The sequence below is a fragment of the Aspergillus foveolatus genome (genome assembly GCF_047715535.1).
Source record: "Aspergillus foveolatus strain CBS 279.81 unplaced genomic scaffold BDW70scaffold_56, whole genome shotgun sequence".
In the NCBI taxonomy this organism is placed as follows: domain Eukaryota; kingdom Fungi; phylum Ascomycota; class Eurotiomycetes; order Eurotiales; family Aspergillaceae; genus Aspergillus; species Aspergillus foveolatus.
In genome coordinates, this window is record NW_027396120.1 from 77,356 (window position 1) to 97,236 (window position 19,881).

A 19,881-nucleotide genomic window follows, 5' to 3' on the forward strand; every position below is an offset into this window, starting at 1 on the left:
AAGACCAGCAAGCAACTGCAGAGTTTTGCACCGTGCCCTTTCGCGCATTAGCGGCGACGGTCTGGCGAGAGATCTATGTCCACAGAAAGCAGATCAACCCAGAATGAGCAAAACAGTAGCATATTCCAACGGACCAACCGTCTACTTCTCATCACACCGACGTCGCGGTAACTACTCCGTCTTCCCTCTTCTGCGCAGCTACGTCGCTGATAATCGGAGAGCCTTCTCCCTATCTGGAGACTGCTGCCTGTCATTCATACTCGTCAGACCCAAGGCCATTGCGCACATTACAACTTTAGAATATCCCTCGAATCGGACCCTACGTGTAGTCACCAGCCAGGTTTCATGGACCCCCACCTCAGAAGCCATCGACAAGACTCTGTCCGAACCAAAAGGTCATTTCCCCTGTACTAGTATCGCTGCAGTGAACACACCGCCGCCCGATCGTGGGGGCAGTCTATTTCCTGTTGATATAACACGACAAACTGCAAAGATTTGTAGGAAAGGTCAGGACGGCTCAGTGCCGTAAATACGAATTTGGAAAGAAAGCGACTAGCCGGCTCGTCCATCACCAAGTAGTAATCAGAGAATCGCTGTCTTCGTGCCCTCTACATTTCTTCGGCAACTTCGAACGCCCTGTCTAATTCATGTCTGTGCACGCAATCTAATTTGGCAGTAAGCTGCCGATTCTATAGAGATAGAAGGCTGACTGAGCGGCTGCCCCATACGCAGAGATGAAGCTTACCCTCACCTTGGCTTTCTACTCTTTCAATATTGGCTTCTGATCCTCGGATTCTCTGAATCTGTGTAAAATGATCAGACTGTTTAGGGCAAAAACCTTGCATCATCTAAGACAATGTATTCACTTCTGGTCGAGTGGATCCTGGAACAGATCAGTGTATAGGGCAGTTATGCACATAACCTTGTACTTATTGGACTTATGCATGTCGATCCACGGACTATTTGCATCATACCCTTGGCTTTCCCATCTTTTCGCTGCTTCCCTTCCCCTTTCTTGCTTTTTTCTTAAAGCTATTGCCCCCCTTTCACCTCTGCTCTCTGAGCGATTGCACTCGTTTAACATATCAATGGCCGACGCCGCCTTGGAAGGAAAGGCCGGGTCTGGTCGCAGACGCCGTCTGCCCGCATTTCTGGACCATTTCAACGCGCGCGAGCTCAAGATCTTCTTTCGCTGCTGGGTGGCTGTTTGGGTCGCCTCTCTGTTGATCTTCATCGATCCCGTCGCGACTGATTTTGGCCAGGCCACGTTCTTTGCTTGGTGAGTAATGCAAGTTTTTTGGAGCGCTACGACAGCGCCAGCGCAATGCTCACAATCGCTCGCAGCATGGTCCTTTTCTTCCTCCCTCCTGCCGGTGTCCTCTTCGTGTATATCCTTGGAGCACTCTCGCTGTTCGTCGGAATTTGTCTTGCATGGGCATGGGGGGTAATCGCGATGAAGGCGGCGCTGGCCGCCAGACCGGAAGCAGAGAGGCAAGCAAGAGTAGGCGCCCTTCAGCAGGCTGCCACAGCTGAAGCGCAGGAGACAGGCGCCTCAGCGAACGGTATCGCTCAGCGCTTGGTTTATAATGGGTGGATGTTGGATGCGCGGGTTACTGTGATCTTCTACAGTATGCTATGCCTCTTTATTTACTTCATGGTATGTCATCCTCCAGCACGCATAAGGTTGTCACGTTATTAAGAAAATAAACGCCAGGCACGACTGCGAGCAGCAAACCCCAAGGCTACTCTGACCTCCATCTTTGGGATCATTATTACCGATATGTTTCTCTGCTACGGCCCCATTCTGACCTCCTTCAACGGGACCCTGCCGCTACCACTGGTGAAACCGTCCGCCACAGCCGTAGGGCTGGGTGCCGTCTGTTCCATCCTATTCTTTCCCCGTTCCACCTCAGACATGATCCTAGAGGACATGCAGGGACTACTTGAGCTCCTGAAATCCTCGCTGCAGCTCTCTCACTCCGCCCTGGGCAGGACCTCCGACCAGCTTGGTCCGCAACAGCTTCAAAAACGGCGGATGAAGATTATTGCCCATTACCGGGCCCTGGAACCCTCGTTTGGGTTCTTGCCGCTTGATTTCCATATCGGCAGCTGGGGTGCAGAGGTGGTCACCACGTTCCAAGAGCCGGTCCGCCAACTCGTCGCTGCCATACTGACACTGTCGGAATTACACAAGGAGACCGTCGAGAAACGGATTCAGGCCCAGGAGCTCGAACTGAAGGACCCGTCGATTCACCAGGATGAGGACGGTATAGATGAGAAGAACGACCGGAAGGTTGGCGCACACCACCGCTCGCAGCTCGCAGAGCTGATCAAGGGTTTGCAATACACCCAACACCACTCGATCCCGGAAGACATCGCCAGCAAGCTTATCAGCCTGAGCATCAATGCGACGGAAACCTGCCTGGATGGACTGAACGTTATTGGCGAATGCCTTCAGTTTGTCGACCGCCAACGCTGGTACCACAAGGCCCCCCCGGCAGCACATGAGGAGTTGCAAGAGCGTACCAAGACAGTACTCGAGGGACTGCTCCAAACGAAAGTGGCCTTCTTGGCTGACATGACTGAATCCCTCATCAGGGCGTATGGGCCGACCCTCGACAAACCAGACCACCACAACCACGCAGACCAGGCGGACCAGCTGGCAGGGATTATCATCTGCATGAACTTCCAAGAACACATGGCCAACACAATGGATAAGACGGCGGCTCTGTTGTCAAGTATGTCGAGCGCTCTTCCCAAAGCGTCTCGAAGGCGGTTCTATGTACCGACGAGCCTGAAGTATGCGGGTCGATGGCTCGTTGGGAAGAAGGACAAGGCTCCTGTCATGGCACCCACAAACGACGATAGCCCCGACCAGGATCCGGCCGGGGATGCCACGCAGACTGCGCAGGACAAGCTGCGTGTCCGCCGCGGATACCGGCCCCGGACACGTCATCCCTTGGGCAAGGCGATCCTCGGGACTTACCACTGGCTAACGTGTGATGAGGGCTTGTTTGCTCTGCGCATGGTGGTAGTCACCATCGCCGTCTCCATCGCCGCTGTTCTTCCAAACACTGCTGGGTTCTTCTATCGGGAAAGGGGCCTCTGGGCTTTGATTATGTCGCAGACAGGTCTGTTGGTCTATATGGCCGACTTCACCTTTGCCGTGCTTGCCCGACTGATTGGCACCATCGCTGGAGGAGTCCTGGGATTGCTCGCTTGGTATATCGGTTCTGGCCATGGACCAGGCAATCCGTACGGCGTGTCGGCAGCTCTGGCTGTCTTGCTGGCGATTTTCCTCTGGGTGCGGCTCTATCTCCCGCCAGCGTTCCTTCAAGGGGGGATTATGAGTGCTGCAACGTTTCTCTTAGTGGTGGCCTACAGCTATGTTGACACGTAAGTTCCTGTCTCCCTCCTATCCCAAACCCTATATGCCTGCCAAACCTAACGATATCTCCTGTTCAGACACAACCCTGCTTATGGCAACCCCGGCGTCGGCTACCAGGTCTTCTGGCGACGTCTACTCCTCGTGCTGATTGGAGTTGCAGCAGCGATGATCGTCCAGATCCTGCCTCGTCCCCCATCCGCAGCACGACACGTTTGCAGCTCGCTTTCGCGCTCTCTCCGCACCCTATCCGATCACTACGCCCTTCTTCTCTCCTGCTGGGGCCGTGTCGGTGACGAGGGCAGAGCTATCACCGAACCTATCTGGCTCGAACTCACCGAGTCACTGGTGCTTCTCGAAGGGCCAATCTTCAATCTCCGGTTTGAGTTTTCCAGTTCTCGTTTCGACTCTGAAAGCCTCGGCCAAGTCAAGCAAATCTGCCACACCATCAACGGTCTCCTCGCTCGACTGCTCGTCGCATCAGCGTCCCTCCCACAAGGCTACAAAGACCGTCTCTCCAACCACATGGGTATGCTCGATCATCGCTGTATCGGCGAAATCATGGCTGTGCTCGGCGTGGCCGAGCAGTCACTTCGCACCGGCGACGCGCCGCCCGAAATTCTTCCAACACCGCTGGTCCGCCGCGCGCTGGAGCACTGGCAGACGCAGACACATCTGGATGAGTTTCCTGTTTTGGATGCGGAGATGATCCGTGATGAGAACTACCGGAGCTACTGCGTTGCACTGGCCGCGTACATTTCGTTCTTAGGCAAAATCGATGAGTTGGTCTTAGTGGTTAAGGGAGTGCTGGGGGAGGCCCATTTAGTCAGTCAAGAGCTGGTGGATTTGGTATAGGATTAGAATATATACTGTATATCATTTAATAGAATATTAGTAGACCAAATATACGCCCATCTTATGTCTCGAATGAGAAAACCCCATCGATTTCCTGTGTTGTTCAGAAAGGCAGGACTTGTCTTTCAGGGATACGACTATTTAGGAGTCATTACAGATTCACATCTACTATGCAAATTATATGTATATTCCATTGATCAAGCCTTCACACCTGGTCCAGGACTCGCAGTCGTCAGGCCTCAACAGTGCCACCCTGAGCCAACTACCCAAATTCCATGGTCTGTGGGACGTTCAGGGTTGACTTACAGTTGCCTGATCTGTTTTAGGCACTACAGTATAAGTGCAATCTCAGTTATAGACTCTGTTTTACATTTATTTCTGGACCTGCCAGGCACCAGCAGCAAGTTAGGTCTTCCATTATCGTCATGATGCGCTCATATGTACCAATACATATCAACAACAGGCAGTGAGATCAACTTTTGGAGACTAAACCGCGAGATTTTCCTTCAACTTGTACTTGAGCGGCTTCCCATTACTACTTTTGGGGAACTCCTCCACAAACCGGATGTTCTTGCGCAGCCAGTGCGGCTCACTGAGGGTGGCCTCCACGTGGCGGTTGAGATCGGCCTTCAGCGCCTCCTCACCCAGATCGGCCATGGCTCTGGGAGAGCGCACGATGAAAGCATACGGCCGCTCGCCAGCGTCCTCATCGCGGACTCCGACAACGGCTACTTCAGCCACAGCAGGATGCGTCGCCAGATGCGATTCGATCTCTACCGGTGCTACCTGGAGTCCCTTGACCTTCATGATATCCTTCTTGCGGTCAACAATATCCAATTGAGGAGTAACCTTGCCGTCTTGGCCTGTCAGCCGGAAGACAGCGATATCGCCAGTGCGGAGCCAGCCCTGCTCGTCAAAGACTTCTCGGGTGGCTGTCTCCTGTCCGAGGTACCCCTTCATGATACTGGGGGATTTCAGGAGCAGCTCGCCGGGCTCGTTGTACGCCTCTACCTCGTTGCCTTCTGAGTTGATGAGTCGCGCTTCGACGCCTGGAACGAGACAGCCGTCTGCGCCAGGGTACGTGATGTTAGGGTCGGTGATGGAGATGATCACGGCAGTTTCAGTGAGTCCTTTCTCAACTGGTTAGATATGGCACATTCGTTACCTATCATCCTGAGCTTACCGTATCCTGGGAGCACTTGCCACGATGGCCGCACGCGGCTCAACGCCTCTGCCAACCGGGGCCCGAAGGGCCCTGAGCCGGTCACGACGGAAGTGACCGAGGAAGTGTCGCAGAGATCGAGGAGAAAGGGGTTGTTGACGAGAGCAGAGATGATCGGAGGAACAAGATAGAGGCGCTGGATTCTGTACTTTTCGATCGACGCCAGAGCGGCTTGCATGTCGAAGCGTGCATGCAGGATATAGGTATCCCCCCGCCAGGCCGTCAAGTGTGCCAGGATCAGCCCGTAGCTGTGACTGAGAGGCAGAAACCCGAGGGCAACCTCGGTGCGCCCCTTCTTCGGGCCAGCCTCAAACGTGGTCGCCTGAATGATATTGGCGATGATATTGTAATGCGTGATCATGGCGAGTTTCTTCACAGTCAGCGCGGATTCCTCGAGCCGCAGTTTAAACTAAGCCATACCTGCAGACCAGATGTCCCGCTCGTTGGACATAGATATGCCACTTGCTCCTTGCCTTGTCCCTCCGCCCATTCTAGTGCATCAATTGACGGTAGAGCCGCGCCTGCGCTGACCAACTGTTCCGCTGTCTGCTGGCCCTGATCGGGAAGGGATGGCTTCTTCCCGAGCTCCTCTGGCAGATCGAGCAAGTAGACCCCCGGCTCCTGGACCTTGCTCTCGGCGAGCACCTCGTTAGCAGTCGCCAGCAATGAGCGGCAGGTGAAGAGAACTCGACACTCTGTGAGCTCAATATGCCTTTTGATCTCCGCGGCTGAGCTAGTCGGGTGCATCAGCAGACAGATGCCGCCGATCCGGTGGATCGCCCACGAGGTAATGAGGAAATCAAGCTGCAAATGGGTTAGTAACTTGAGCGCCTGCTCCCCTGCATAATTGAGCTTCTCTTACCGTGTTGAAGCTGAAGATTCCAACGACCTTACTCCATGGCGAGCCCGAGTTGGGAGACCACCCGAGCTCACGGCCAAGGCTGCGCGCCAGGGCGTCGACCCGGTCCGCAATGGTCTTAATGGTATATGACTGCCCAGAGACGGCACAAACCAATGCTGGTTTCTCCTCTGACCAGTCGTAGAGATGATGGCTGTCTCGTTTGACGAGAAACTCGTGGATGGGGCAGGAGGCCGGAATGGCCATCATATCGGGGCCCCAGACTGGAGGGGTGAAGATCATCTTGACAAGGTCGGTGTGCTGGATTACTGTCCTGCAGACAAGAGCCTTCCTCTCCAGATATAGATGTTTGGTGTTGTATAGTCCATGCTTACGGGGTGGCTGATATGGCTCGATCCCGCCAGCTGGTCGGGGCCGTTCCTTAGTGTTCCTTGGTGCATCCTTTGAACGGGTGATGACCCTTCTAGAATACGTATAAACTTTACGGTAACGGTAATGGTAAGCTGACTACCGATGCAAAATGCATAATGAACGAGTTAGTAAGGCCCCCTGAGGCTGAAGAAGGGCTCGTTTCAGCTGAAGCGTTCTGACAGGCTCTGGCAGTCTGGCCCCCAAAGCCAGGCCTCTAGTCCCCTTGCAGGTAAGACTGATGGGTCATTTCTGCAAACATCTCGGCATTGGCCAATGTTACCTTACTCGTCCTGCACATCCTGCGAAGAAAAACAAAGAAAAAAAAAAGTGAGCTTGCTGACGCACCGGTCTCTGCCTAACGGACCAACACCGTCTCTCGCCGCGCACCTCAGGATGCCTGCTCACCAGTCCCTTTGTACTTTACCTACCTCGACTCTCGCTCTTTCATGATGTAGCGACCTGTCAGCCCTTCTTCCCTCTCAGATTTCGACACCTCGCCATGGAAAAGACTCAGACCCCGCCGCTCACGCCAGACGAGCTCAGTGCGCGTACCTCCACCCCATCTGAAGAGCGCGAAGAGGAGGAAGAGGTCCATTATGTCGGCCATCTGAAATTCTCACTCATCTTCGTCGGCCTGTGTCTGTCGGTCTTCCAGGTTGCTCTGGTAAGTGTCGCCTCCGGTCTGGGGGAGTCTCCCGCTGAGCGTATCAGGACGAGGTGGTGCTAGGCACTGCGGTCGCGACCATCACCGATGAATTCCAGTCGCTGCAGGACATTGGCTGGTACGGGTCTGCGTACCTGTTCACCGACTGTGCCTTTCAGCTTGTCTTCGGCCGGCTGTATTCCATGCTGCCAGTCAAGATTGTCTACTTGGGCGCTCTCCTGCTGTTCGAGATCGGCTCTATCATCTGCGCAACCGCACCCAATTCGATTGCCCTGATCCTGTAAGTCAGACAGCGAAAAAAAATTAAGAGAAAGAAAGAAAAAGTAGCTCGCTGACTCTCGTTCAGTGGCCGAACTATCGCAGGCATTGGCGCAGGCGGCATCCTCTCTGGAGCCCTAACGATCCTCTCGCAATCGGTCCCCCGGGCTAAAGTCGCCGTCTTCAACGGCATCCTCGGCGCGGTAAATGGAATCGCCTTCATCTGCGGCCCTCTGTTGGCAGGAGGAATCATCAACGGGACGACCTGGCGATGGATCTTCTACATCAATCCGATCATGTCCGCCCCGACCTTCTTCATCACCGTCTTCCTGCTCAAGCTGGACCCCCCGACAACGAATGTGAAGACATGGAGGGACCGCATCGCAATGTTGGACCTCCCTGCATTCAGTCTCTTTCTCGCCTCGATCCTCTGCCTGATCCTGGCCTTGCTCTGGGGCGGCAAGGAATACTCGTGGAAGAATGCTCGGATAATCGTCCTTTTCGTCCTCTTTGGCGTTATCATGGTCGCTTTTATGCTGGTGCAGAAGAGAAAGGGAGACGACGCGCTGGTCCCAATGAGGATTTTGTGCCAGCGAAGTATCGCCTTTGGCATGTTCTTCTCCTTTTGCACCTCTGGAACCGGCTTCATTCTCGAATACTACGTTCGTGCACTACCTCCGGACTAGAAAGAATGTGTTCGCTAACATGCAACAGCTGCCCCTCTGGCTTCAGGTCATCAAGGATCTCTCAGTCATCTCGTCCGCCGTCAAGCTGCTGCCCATTATCGCCGCCGCCGTCGTCTTCACCACGCTGTGCGGGATCCTGACGCCAGTCATCGGCCACTATGTCCCCTTTATGATCATCGCTACCGCGCTCCTCTCCGTCGGAATGGGTCTGTTGTCCACGTTGGAATATACTTCGCCCATCCGCCATGTTCTCGGCTTCCAGGTCCCAGCCGGTGTTGGTCTTGGATGCGCCCTTCAACAGACTCTCGTCGCAGCGCAGACCATCCTCCCAATGAACGATATCCCCATCGGCGTCTCCTTGATCGTGCTCGCCCAGACCCTGGGCGGGACCATCGCGCTCTCGGCCGCGGACACGATCTATACCGGCACGCTCTCCTCGAGCGTCAGCAGCCGATTCCCTCAGATCGACAGGCAAACCGTGCTGACTACTGGAAACCGCGAGATCCGTAACTTGGTGCCCGCCGAGTCCCTGAGTGTTATTATGGACCTGTGCAACCAGGCCATCGTCAAGACTTGGTACCTTTCGATCGGATTGGCCGCAGCGTCCATCATTGGCGTTCTGGGGATGGAATGGAGACGGGTAACGCCGCCCAAGAAGTAGATCTTACTCGCTACCTTATTATTACTTAAACTGCAATGGTACTTTGACTAGATTAATCGCAATTAAAGAACATATTCTACATGCCGAAGTAGTGTAAACGACCCGTTTGTCAGACCTTCGTCAGCCAACCTCAGCTGCAATTAGCGCTTACCCTAGTCCAAGCAGCGACCTGATTCCATCACGAGCGCCAGATGAGCTGATGGATCGGTGAAGAATGAAGAAAGGGTCCCCACTGTTGGTCTAAAAGGCCCAGCCTGCAGATCCGGCGATGTGATGACCTCCAGCTCCTGCCAACGGTCTATAAGAGCCAAAAGCTGTGGTCTTGCCTGCTATTCAGTGCTGCGACTTGAACTTCACTATTTTACTCACTAACTCCAGCTTGGACACCCTAATCACGAAAGACACCATGAACACTATGAGCACCATGCATCTCTACGCAGACTCCCTCGGGATACATCCTGCAGACCACTACCCGACGATGAACGAGATTGAGACCACAGAGAACACGTACCCACGATACACATCGCCACCACAGTCTAGCATATTGCACCATCCACAAGCACCAGAACCCGCACCTCCTCGCGCACAAACAGCGCATCCACCCTCGTGGACCCTGACCTCGCAATCTGGATACCGAATGAATGAACCAAGCCTCAGTCTAATTCCAGAGCACCGCCCAACCGCAGGCCCACCCAACGGCCCCAATCTGAATCATGGCTCTGACCCTCGCAGACCCGCTCGACGCCAACAGCCCTGCGGAGTCGGGACAGCCCGACCCCTTCCAGGCTGTCCCGGTCAGGGTCAGGAGCCCTCCCGAAGCAGGACCACCTTCACGGACTCTAATTCCAACCCCGATGCAACTATCCGCTGCTGGGACCACGGCTGCGAGGGGCGCAGATTCTCATCGGTGGGAAATTATCGCCGCCATCTGCGTGAGAAGAACGGGCAGGCCAAAATGCACCCTTGTCCAGATTGCGGGCGGGTCTTCACGCGCTCGACCGCGCGCAATTTTCATCGGCAGTCTGGAACGTGCGGACTCATTCCGAGCCAGCTGATGCTCCAGATGGGGATGGGAATGCAGCTGCAGGTGCAGATGCAGCCTCTGTCGCAGCACTCGCTGGCCTCTCACCACCCTCCGGCTGTCAACCTGGCCCCGCCGGTACTGTTGGATCCCCTGGCCGATTGGAGCGAGCCCGGTCAGATGGATCTGTACGCGGCTTCTGGGGTGGTGTTTGATCGATGAGATGTCAGTTACTCAGTCAGCGCTGTATCCACGTTTGCCCGACTGAGCGACAGAACAAGAAAAATAAAAATAAAAATAAAATAAAAATAATATTAAATAAATAAATAGCCATGATTAGATAAAACAAATCATCATCTTAGACTATTCTTGGTTGCTCCCTCCGATAGAATAATTCTAATTCTTAATCAATTTATGAAAGAAGAGCGGATCTCTGGTATCCACTCAACACCGTCTTGTCCTCTCTTCCTCCACTATAATAGCAGCTCTAGTATATGCTAACTTGTTCCGTCTAGTCTGTTCAGCCGCGGCGGGCCTGCCGGCCGATCGATTCTTGCCAGTATCTTCTCTGAGTCTGGACTAGTGCTGACAAGCGTTTGGCGAGCAGGCCATTCGGATTGACGCACTGCTTTCTGCCTGCCCGTTGAGCGGCATATATATACAGTATACTGTTCTCGCACCCTCTAGCCAGAACCATCACCTACCCTCCGCGCCACACAACTCCCCCTCCAGCTAGCGCTTATTCTGTTCATCCTTGGCTTACGTCGAAACAGTTGTTCCGTTCTGCTTGTCTCATTGTATCCATCAGAAAGCGCCAACATGGCTAAGGAAACTAGATTCTACCCGTAAGCGTCTTACCAGCCCTAAACTACTGTTCAAGGTGAATCTCGTTATTCACATCATTCAGATACACCAGCAACGGCGGCGCCACATTAGGCGTCTCAGGACCAGATTTCGCCATCCTTGCCGGCGATACCCGCTCAACAGCAGGCTACAACATCAACACGCGCTATGAGCCCAAAGTCTTCACCATCCAGGACGCCCAGGACCGTTCGATCGTCATTTCCGTCATTGGCTTTGCCGCTGACGGACGGGCGTTAAAGGAGCGGCTCGACGCGATCGTAGCTATGTACAAGTACCAGCACGGAAAGAACATCAGTCTGCGGGCCTGCGCGCAGCGGGTCTCGACCATGCTCTACGAGAAGCGGTTTTTCCCCTACCAGCTGCAGACGATGGTTGCCGGTATCGACGCAGACGGGCAGGGGGCGATCTACTACTACGACCCCGCTGGCTGTATTGAGAAGCGGAGCCACTGTGCGGCCGGAGAGGCGAGCAGTCTGATGCTGCCGTTCCTGGACAGCCAAGTACCGCGGCTACAGCCGTTGAGCTTACAGACGGCCCAGCAACTGGTGCGGGACGCATATACGGGGGCGACAGAGCGGCATATTGAGGTTGGAGATCACCTACAAATGTTAGTTGTAACGCGGGAGGGGGTTAGCGAGCAGCTTGTTGATTTGAAGAAGGATTAGGTCGTTTAATTCATCATAGGTAATCGGTTTTGGCACCCTGGAGCCGTAGCAGAAAGGATTACTCTTTAGTGTCGTAGCATAATGGCCACCCTACCGGCCCATGCCGCCCGCGTACGCTTGTGGATACTAGATACACTTCCTCAAGTTCAGCTATCAGCACCCTTCGATTCCGGACCCTCTGGAGTATCGGAACGACCTCTTGACGTCGGTAATCCGGGAATTCGGGTATTGGGGACAGTCGTTGGCTGCGGATATTTGGAATAGAACGTGAGTACTTGCTCTCGAGTGACAAACCTCGCGAGCAGGTGCATGCGAAACCGCGAGCCTCGACCACTGTATGCGTATGGGATTCCGCTGGGGCTTGTTGGCAGGGGCTCCTGCAATGTGCGTCGCAATGTGCATCAGATCATGCCGTCGGTCTATAGTGCAAGTGGGGGTCGACGAGTGGCATCTGCATGGTAATTGCAGTATCAGCAGCACCTGGCTTTCCAGCCCCAAGAGAGAAAGAGACGTCGTGCAACAGACAGGCCACATGGCGGAATGCAGGTTTCTGGCCACCTGGGCCCTCGAGGCAGAAAGGACCTAGGGCTCACTGCAGCCTGCACGTAGGTGGGTCGGTGACAGTCGAAAATGTAGAACCAGGCTATGATTGCATAGAATGATGAAACTGTCTAGTCACCAAGCTAAGCTGAGCTGATCCGGCTGGCCGTTGAAATGTCTTGATGCGATCATGGTGCTGCCCATCAACCCTCCGTGGTGGGCGTCGAGAATTACCGACGAAAGACCAGATCCTTCACGCAATGCAACGGCGCGGTTTGTGGTGTCAGCGCCACATGGCCCACTGCGTATCTACCCCTGTCGCCGGCGTGGTCGTGGCCATGGTCCTACAAGAACCAGCGGCGCTCATTACGGGAGCGGTAAGCAGCTTTGCAAAAAAAAAATAAAGGCAGCTGGGGCTGGATTGTATGGTATTTTTGCATATGGCAAGCCCCTTTCCTTAGTTTCTTTCCTTGGCTGGATCCTTTGAGTAGGGCCAATATAGTACTGGACTGGCCTATGGCCGATGCAGAGAGCAGGCGTGAGTACAAGGTCTAAGCTAGCAATATAGCAGATTGACTTCAATGGCTGACAGCGCCGACACAAGAAGTGGGCGTTTTAGAAGATATAATTTATCATTCACGCCAAGTGGCTGTAGCGCTGCTGCGAAGAAGACAGATAGACTAGCCCCGGTTCATTCTATACCGGCACGGCAGTGGCCACTTTTATCTTTGTCTACTGTAGCATCAATTCCACCTACCATACCGCGCCCATTCTCTGACAAGATGCGCATCCTCTTCTTTCACGGGCACACCCAGACGGGCCCCGTCTTCGAGAGAAAGACGGTCCGGCTACGAGAACATATCCAACGCGCATATCCTGGGTCAACCTTCTTCTTCCCAACCGGCCCGATAGCATACAAAGTCTCGGATAGACTCGACTACGTCTCTGATATCCAGCGCGAGAGAGCAGAGAATTTCAAAGATCCAGACCTGATTGAGACGCACGCTTGGTTCCGGCTGTTCGAAGACGATCCGCCGCGCGGGTTACTCGAGAGCCTGGATATCGCGGCGGAGATACTGCGGGCAGAAGGACCTTTTGATGGAGTCATCTGCTTCTCTCAGGGGTCAGTCGTTGGCTCCATGATGGCTTCATTGCTAGAGGGACCGAGACGAAGACAAAGATTCGACGAATACGCCGCCTCTTTTCCAGGCGCAGTGCGATATCCCGAATCCTACAAGAACCTCAACCACCCGCCGCTGAAATTCGGCATCACGTACGGCGCCTATATGGGAACAAACCCTGTATTCAATGCCTTCTACTCAGAGCCACTTATCGAGACGCCGTTCCTACACTTCATGGGTGAATTCGACCCCGTCGTTCCGTCAGAGATGGTAGCCGCAGTGGACAAGGCACAGATCGGAGGCTCTCGACGGCTGAAGTTGATGCACCCAGGTGCCCATGCGATCCCGGTAGGGGATCGGTACCACGAGGCCGTAGTGGATTTTATTCGGTCTGCCTGCGAGGCTTCACCTGCGTACTTCGACTTGCCCAGTGACGAAGTTCCTCTGCTTAGCTACAACGATACCCCCGAGCAAACCCCCCTTCAGACCCCGTTACTGACACCGTCTCTCTCGTCCGCCGTATCAACTACATCGATCCCATCGTCGGAAGCCACCATCCTCGCTACAAGGAGGCTGGACCAGTGGAAAAAGTCCAAAAGCCCACGAAGAAACATCAGGCCACGATCGACTCGACGTACTGCATTTTCGGGCCGGCGATCGTCAAGTTCCAGCGCTGCATCAAGGGCCGCCTCTCAACATTCTGATGACTCCGAAGCCACACGCACGCCGGCCTCTTCGATCTCAACTGTCCAGACGATTGTACCAACGGTCAACAAAGAGCCAGACCTGGCTGTCAGAGTGGTGAAAGACGATCCCATTGTCCCGGAGTCAGAGTACGAGGGTGAGGGATGGCAAGAGCTCTTATTGTCGGATCTGCTCAACGAGATGCTGCGGAGGCACGGTCGGCCTGGCAGGTTCTATTTTGTGCCCGATGGGGAGGACGACCGGTTAGGGAATGGGATGAGATTGAATTAAACGGTGGTCTTGGTTATTTCCTTGCCATCGGGTGTATAGACGTAGAACAACAAATATATATCCCATTCAGACTAGAGCCGGTGCCATGCATAGATACTCAGGCAACTGCAGGATTCTCTGTACGCCATACGCAGCAATAGAAGTGGTCTCGTCCGTCCTTCATGCATACTGCAGGCATATACCTCCTGTCTCGAAGCAATTGGACGCCTCTATTTACCCTTCTGTAATAGTCTCTAGCCCTCGATGTATAATCATACCCTCTGAAGCAAGAGTCCAACGGGATCGTCAACCATACTTATCGTAGGAAACAAGTCATCTAAGAATCAATATCAAATCTCACATAATGTATCTCTATCTAAGAAACGCCTGCGGCCTGGCTTCGTTGACTTTTGTTCTGCTAAAGACATTTGACAAATTCCCACCAGCAGATAAAACACTCGAATCCGAGAAGAAGCCCGTCTCAACCAGGGTTTTGATATTGCTCCTGATTGCAGCATTGACATTACTCGATGGTCCACCGTTCTCCGGGCGCTGTACTCCAAATTCCATCTGTGGGTCTTGCAGCATGGCCAGCACGGGCAAGAAGGCCTGCTTCGATTCCTGGCTGGCAGCAAAGTCCTGTGCGGCCTGCTTCCAGTCCTCGGCACTTTTCGGTGTCAGTTTCATGCCCGTCTGCACTTTGATCAACTCCCAGAAACGCGAGACTGTCGTGCCGGTCTCCACGTTGTCAACAGAAGGAGACTCGCCTGAAGCGGCAAACGTCGTCGCCAGAATACGAGTCGCTACCTCTTCTGCATCAGCGACCGCCAGCCAGAGATCGCCTCCTTCGGCCGGATACGCGCCAATCTGGACACAGGCCTGCACAAGCTTCCATAGAAAGTCGTCCGTATTGGGAACCGCATCCTGCTCTGTGCCGATCACCCAGCCCGGACGAACAATCGATACTCGGTGTGTCGATTGGTGGCCTGCAAAGCGCGAGACCAACTCCTCGGCAACAAACTTGCTTTGACTATAGCCATTTGCCTGCTCTAGGTATTTCATGAAGGATTCGAGGTCCTGCCCCGGTGATCGTTTCAGCCCTCCAGAGACAAAGGTGAAGCTACCGGGCTCGTACCACTGGGCCACGGCCGTCAGCAATTCCACAGTAGAGTCGACATTGACGGCCTTAAGTGCTTGGTATGGGGCCTGCCACTGCACCGCTGCACCGTTGTGAATAATTGAGGTGATCGGAGTCCCTGCGACTGCTGTCCCGCAGAGCATCCGCCACTGCTCAGGCTGGAGCCCGAGCTGGGGCATTCCCAGGTCTCCAGGCCAGCATTCTACGCGATTCGCGTACGAGGGTGACCACCACTTGGCGAGAGTTGCCGCAGACACTACACGCGCCATGCCATTGGCGGCATCGTTCGCGCGGACATGGACGATGACCCTTTGGACGCTTGGGTCGGCAAGCAGCTGCCGCAGAATCTGAGAGCCCAACAACCCAGTTGCACCTGTCAGGAATACTTTTCTTTTGTGTTTAATAGACTCTGAACGCCGGGTCAACTCTCTGTAGACAGTCTGAAGCTCCTTGGAAAGATCGAGTGTCGGCACACCTTCCGCTGGCCTATCGTGCGGCGCGGTGATCATGGCTGCGAGGCCTGTCACAGTGAGCTTAAGGTCGTATAGCGTGCCAACGGTCATTTTTGTGCCATATTCACTCCGAATAAAGGTAACAATGGTGATCAGCTGGATTGAGTCGAAGCCCAGGATGGACAGTGGGAAGTCTCGCCCCTCGAGGACTGTGGTCTTTTCTTCCGACGCGAGGTCGAGGATCTTGCGATTCAACCGCAGCGCCACCTTGTTCGTGGGATCGATGGCCGGGAACTCGGTGCTCGTTTCGTCGAGCTCGAGAATGGTGGCACTCGGGTTGCCCAATTCCTCGCGCAGAGCCTTTCGGTCCAGCTTACCGGCGAGCGACGTGGGCATGCGAGGCCAGATTTGGTACCGGGTAGGCACCATGTGGTGAGGCATAACCTGCTCCAGCCGCTGTTTGATGTGCGACATGGTTGAGACATCACTGTCACCGAGACGCTGCAGAATCTCTGCCGGTGTGTCCGAAGGATTCCAGGATTCTTCATCACAGAAGAAAAAGGCGACCAGATGGACATGATGCTCGTGCTTGAAGACCTCCACTGCAGCGCCGGCAGCATTAGGAAACAGCCTAGCAAGATGATATTCAATCTCGGCGATCTCCACTCGCTGCCCCCGAATCTTGACCTGCGAGTCTTTGCGGCCTTCGAAGACGATCGACCCGTCTTCGTCAAAATGCACCAAATCACCGGTCTTGTAGAACCGACGGCGCGTTGGAGACCGGGCCCAACATGGACCGAAGATGTAAGCAGCGGCTGTTTTCTCCTCGTCGTTGAGATATCCACGCGCCAGGTGGTCGCCCTCGAGCAGAAGCTCGCCCGTTGCACCGATGGGGAGGAGGATCTCATGGTCTTTGGGGTGGACAACCCATGCCCTTCCCGCAACGGGAGTACCGATATTGGCTGGGTTGGAATCGAGCGTGACAGGCCGCTTGACTGTGCTCACAACGGAACACTCGGCAGGTCCGTAGGCATTCAAGAGCGTCAACTGGTTGGCCCAGGCACGCTGGACATCTCTGGCCAACGGCTCACCGACGAGCGCCAGTGTCTCAAGTCCCGGGACATCCTCCGGACGCAGATGCCTCGCATACGACGATGTCAGAGAAATGAGATTCACATTCATGTCTCTAATAACCGGTGCTACGCTTCCATTGCGGTCTTCCTCAGTTGGGACACAGACGGTACCGCCCGACATTAAGGATCCCAGGATTTCATAGATACTCAAATCGAATGCGGGCGATGCGAAGAACAGTTGCCGGGTGTTTTCATTCATCCCCAGCGCAGGCATATGTCCTGCTGCTGAGGCAGCGTAAGACGCATGGGTTACAATGACCCCCTTTGGCTGGCCGGTCGAACCGCTGGTAAAGACAAGGTACAATGCGCGGTCTGCTGGAAGTTCCCTCATAGGAATGGATACGTCGGTGTGGGTTTCAAACCAGGCAGCGTTCACGGCCAGTATGGCACCAGGAATCCCCTCAACCCTCGCTCTGCACGATTCGGAGACGAGAATAGTTTGGGCGTTGACCGTCTTGATCATGTACCGGAGGCGATTCTCAGGGTAGATTGGGTCGAGAAGCAGAAAGGCGCCTCCAGCTTTCAGGACGGCGAAAATAGAGACAATCATCCATTGTGATCGGTCAAAGCAGATGGGAACCACGGTTTCAGGTCCGACCTTCTGCTCGTGCACCAACCATGTAGCTAATCGAGCGGCGAAGGCGTCTAACTCCACGTAGGAGAGGGTGCCGTCCCAGGCGGCGACGGCTGTCGCATGAGGTCGAGTGTCGATATGACGTTGAATCGCATCCAAGGGCAAGAGTTGCTCGTTTCTTTCTGCTTTTCCATTCCAAACGTCGAGCTGGTCCAGGTCCTGGGGGGGAATGAGTTGGATCTCACTCAACCTCTTGGAGCTAATGCTACTGATCAACTGCGAGACTAAATGCTCGAACTGAAAAACCAGTCGTTTCATGTGCGAGCTCGAAATGACCTTGTCGTCGTAAGAGGCGAGCACCTTGATTGCCCCGGTCCCTGCTAGAGAGCACTGGAATGTGAGAGCATAACTGTAGAAGGCAGCATCGACTTTATCCTTGTTCTCTGCAGTGAGAAGATGGCCGTACGGCGACTGCCCTTGAGCCTCGGTCATCCCTGGCTGAAAAGCAAAAAGGGTCTGAAAGTTGCAAACTGCTTCCGTCGCTCGGTTCAGCCGCCTCAAGTTCTGCAGCCCAATTTGCTGGTGGGGGATCAACTCGGTGAAATAGGCCTGTGTTGCTCGTAGAAAGTCAGCCACAGACTGGCTGCGCCGGACGTCCAGAAGGACAGGCACCGTCGCCAGCGTTGGACCGACCACCTTGTCGATGTCTGGCATGTTCGCGTTGCGTCCGCTCAAGGTCGTCCCGAAGCTGACTTGCTCGCTGCCGAGATGGCTGGACTGCACCAACCCCCAGGCAGCATTGGCGATGGTCGACAGGGTGACACCAGAAGGCCCGTCGATGGCCAGACTCGTTTCGTGCTCATACACGCTGTTGGGCCGTGGTCGGTACGTGGACGCCGGCAGTCGAGGAAACGTATCCACCTCGTCGAGATGTGCCGTCTTCTTCTTCCAGTATGCCTCTGTCAGCGCCTTTTGCTTCTGCTGGAACATCCGCTGGATGAACTGGCGAAACGAAGGCCGGAGTGGTATCTCGCCGTCCGCATAGGCCGTGGCCACATCTCTCAAGATGAGCTCAACCGAGAATCCATCATACACACTATGGTGGGCACTCCAGACCAGATGGGTGTCTGAGATCGCCCACCGGGTCAGCGGCTCGCCCGTCTGAAGGGTGATCGACTGGTCGGCGTCGAGATAGGCGCGTAGATCGCTGCAGTCTCTCCACTCAGGTGACTGCTTGAGAACGATCTGCATGGCATTTTCCCCAAGCATGACAATCCGCGTGCGGAGGATGGCATGTTTCTGCAGGACCACGTTCCATGCTCGCTTCATGCGTCCCTGATCGACGAACGGTTGGAGTCTAAAGACATGTTGGGCCATGTACGCCCCGGGAGACGTCAATGAGAGGGCGAACAGGCCTTGTTGAAGTGGTGTGCAGGGGTAGACGTCCTGGACTTGGGCTGGCGTGGTCCGACATTGTTTGGCGATGTTGCTGAGCACGTTTTTGAGTCTGCTCTGACCTTCACTCTTTGGTGATGATGATGACATTGAGGGAGACATTGTGAGTTCGGTCTACTTCTGATATACAGAAGTTCCCATCAAAAAAAGAGAGAGAGAGCTATCGAAGAATGGATTGAATACCGTCGTTATATGTAGTCCAATATAGTTGACCACTGCTCTACTGCGTACAATCTAACAAATTCCCCACTCCTTCCCCCTGTCGGTAGGTATACTTCTCGTTAAACGATTAGCAAAAGGATTCACTAAATCAAGCCTTGGGCTGGTTCGCGTGGCTGCTCTAATCTCCAGCTGCAACGCCTCACCGTCAGCCTTGATCCTTAGCCCTAATCCTTAGCCCCTACATCCTGCGTCCTCCTGTACAGTCAGCTTCCAGGCCCTCAGCTTCTCGACACCCAACCGATACCGCAGGTGGCTCATGTTGTCGCTGAGTGGTGCGATCATTGCAGAATTGGTGAGATTGGGGGCCGATCCTTAGCTTGTCTCAGATGGGACGTTAACGGCAGTTTATTCTTTTTTTCTAATTTACTACTCTACTTTACAGAACTTGTTTCATTTGCACATATTTATACCGCTAGTATTTTTCAAAGAGTTAGCGGAGCTTGAACGAGGCTGTTCTGTTGTCACAGTTGCTAAAGGCGAATCTATACTAATTGCAGAAGATAATTGTATAAGTACAAGCTGCCCAGACAGAGAGCTTGTCTTTTCCAAGCATTCACACGGCCCCATCTTTCACTACTCTTGCTCTTGGAACTTTTAGTTTTCTTTTTAATTATTTTTTCTTGCTTGCTTGTTGATGTTGCTAGACCGTTGAGATACCCCTCTTGTTCTTCCACCCGTTTCCCCCTTTGCAAGCATCATCATCATCATCATCATTATGCCTGTCGCTATAGAATCCTTCTC

General features: G+C 54.1%; 8 protein-coding genes across 8 annotated transcripts; 5 read left to right on the top strand and 3 right to left on the bottom strand.

Annotated features, from left to right (window-relative positions):
• Positions 1 to 1,088: 1,088 nt before the first annotated feature.
• BDW70DRAFT_170496 (uncharacterized protein) lies at positions 1,089 to 4,240 on the top strand (the record flags this gene model as incomplete). The annotated part of the gene is made up of 4 exons (XM_073742947.1): positions 1,089 to 1,279; positions 1,345 to 1,657; positions 1,715 to 3,396; positions 3,466 to 4,240. The coding sequence occupies 4 exons, from the start codon at positions 1,089 to 1,091 to the stop codon at positions 4,238 to 4,240; spliced, it is 2,961 nt and encodes a 986-aa protein (XP_073593028.1).
• Positions 4,241 to 4,626: 386 nt separating this feature from the next.
• On the bottom strand, positions 4,627 to 6,660 carry BDW70DRAFT_99436 (uncharacterized protein). Its single transcript, XM_073745365.1, has 4 exons — positions 6,325 to 6,660; positions 5,883 to 6,266; positions 5,424 to 5,832; positions 4,627 to 5,370 (listed from the first exon to the last, which is right to left on the bottom strand). Exons 1-4 carry the CDS (start codon positions 6,601 to 6,603, stop codon positions 4,727 to 4,729), a joined length of 1,716 nt encoding a protein of 571 aa, XP_073593029.1. The 5' UTR covers positions 6,604 to 6,660; the 3' UTR covers positions 4,627 to 4,726.
• Positions 6,661 to 7,059: 399 nt separating this feature from the next.
• BDW70DRAFT_142167 (MDR family MFS transporter) lies at positions 7,060 to 9,050 on the top strand. Its single transcript, XM_073737884.1, has 4 exons — positions 7,060 to 7,396; positions 7,444 to 7,676; positions 7,743 to 8,316; positions 8,369 to 9,050. The coding sequence occupies exons 1-4, from the start codon at positions 7,232 to 7,234 to the stop codon at positions 8,999 to 9,001; spliced, it is 1,605 nt and encodes a 534-aa protein (XP_073593030.1). The 5' UTR covers positions 7,060 to 7,231; the 3' UTR covers positions 9,002 to 9,050.
• Positions 9,051 to 9,449: 399 nt separating this feature from the next.
• On the top strand, positions 9,450 to 10,283 carry BDW70DRAFT_142170 (uncharacterized protein). The gene has a single exon (XM_073737885.1). The coding sequence runs from the start codon at positions 9,480 to 9,482 to the stop codon at positions 10,242 to 10,244; it is 765 nt and encodes a 254-aa protein (XP_073593031.1). The 5' UTR covers positions 9,450 to 9,479; the 3' UTR covers positions 10,245 to 10,283.
• A 434-nt stretch (positions 10,284 to 10,717) lies between these two features.
• On the top strand, positions 10,718 to 11,606 carry BDW70DRAFT_142171 (proteasome subunit beta). The gene is made up of 2 exons (XM_073737886.1): positions 10,718 to 10,867; positions 10,930 to 11,606. The coding sequence occupies exons 1-2, from the start codon at positions 10,842 to 10,844 to the stop codon at positions 11,549 to 11,551; spliced, it is 648 nt and encodes a 215-aa protein (XP_073593032.1). The 5' UTR covers positions 10,718 to 10,841; the 3' UTR covers positions 11,552 to 11,606.
• A 6-nt stretch (positions 11,607 to 11,612) lies between these two features.
• Positions 11,613 to 12,304, bottom strand: BDW70DRAFT_142172 (uncharacterized protein). The gene has a single exon (XM_073737887.1). The coding sequence runs from the start codon at positions 12,083 to 12,085 to the stop codon at positions 11,705 to 11,707; it is 381 nt and encodes a 126-aa protein (XP_073593033.1). The 5' UTR covers positions 12,086 to 12,304; the 3' UTR covers positions 11,613 to 11,704.
• Positions 12,305 to 12,873: 569 nt separating this feature from the next.
• BDW70DRAFT_162802 (alpha/beta hydrolase) lies at positions 12,874 to 14,187 on the top strand (the record flags this gene model as incomplete). The annotated part of the gene is made up of 1 exon (XM_073741192.1): positions 12,874 to 14,187. One exon carries the CDS (start codon positions 12,874 to 12,876, stop codon positions 14,185 to 14,187), a length of 1,314 nt encoding a protein of 437 aa, XP_073593034.1.
• A 351-nt stretch (positions 14,188 to 14,538) lies between these two features.
• On the bottom strand, positions 14,539 to 19,008 carry BDW70DRAFT_152679 (uncharacterized protein; the record flags this gene model as incomplete). The annotated part of the gene is made up of 1 exon (XM_073739479.1): positions 14,539 to 19,008. The coding sequence occupies one exon, from the start codon at positions 19,006 to 19,008 to the stop codon at positions 14,539 to 14,541; it is 4,470 nt and encodes a 1,489-aa protein (XP_073593035.1).
• Positions 19,009 to 19,881: the final 873 nt, after the last annotated feature.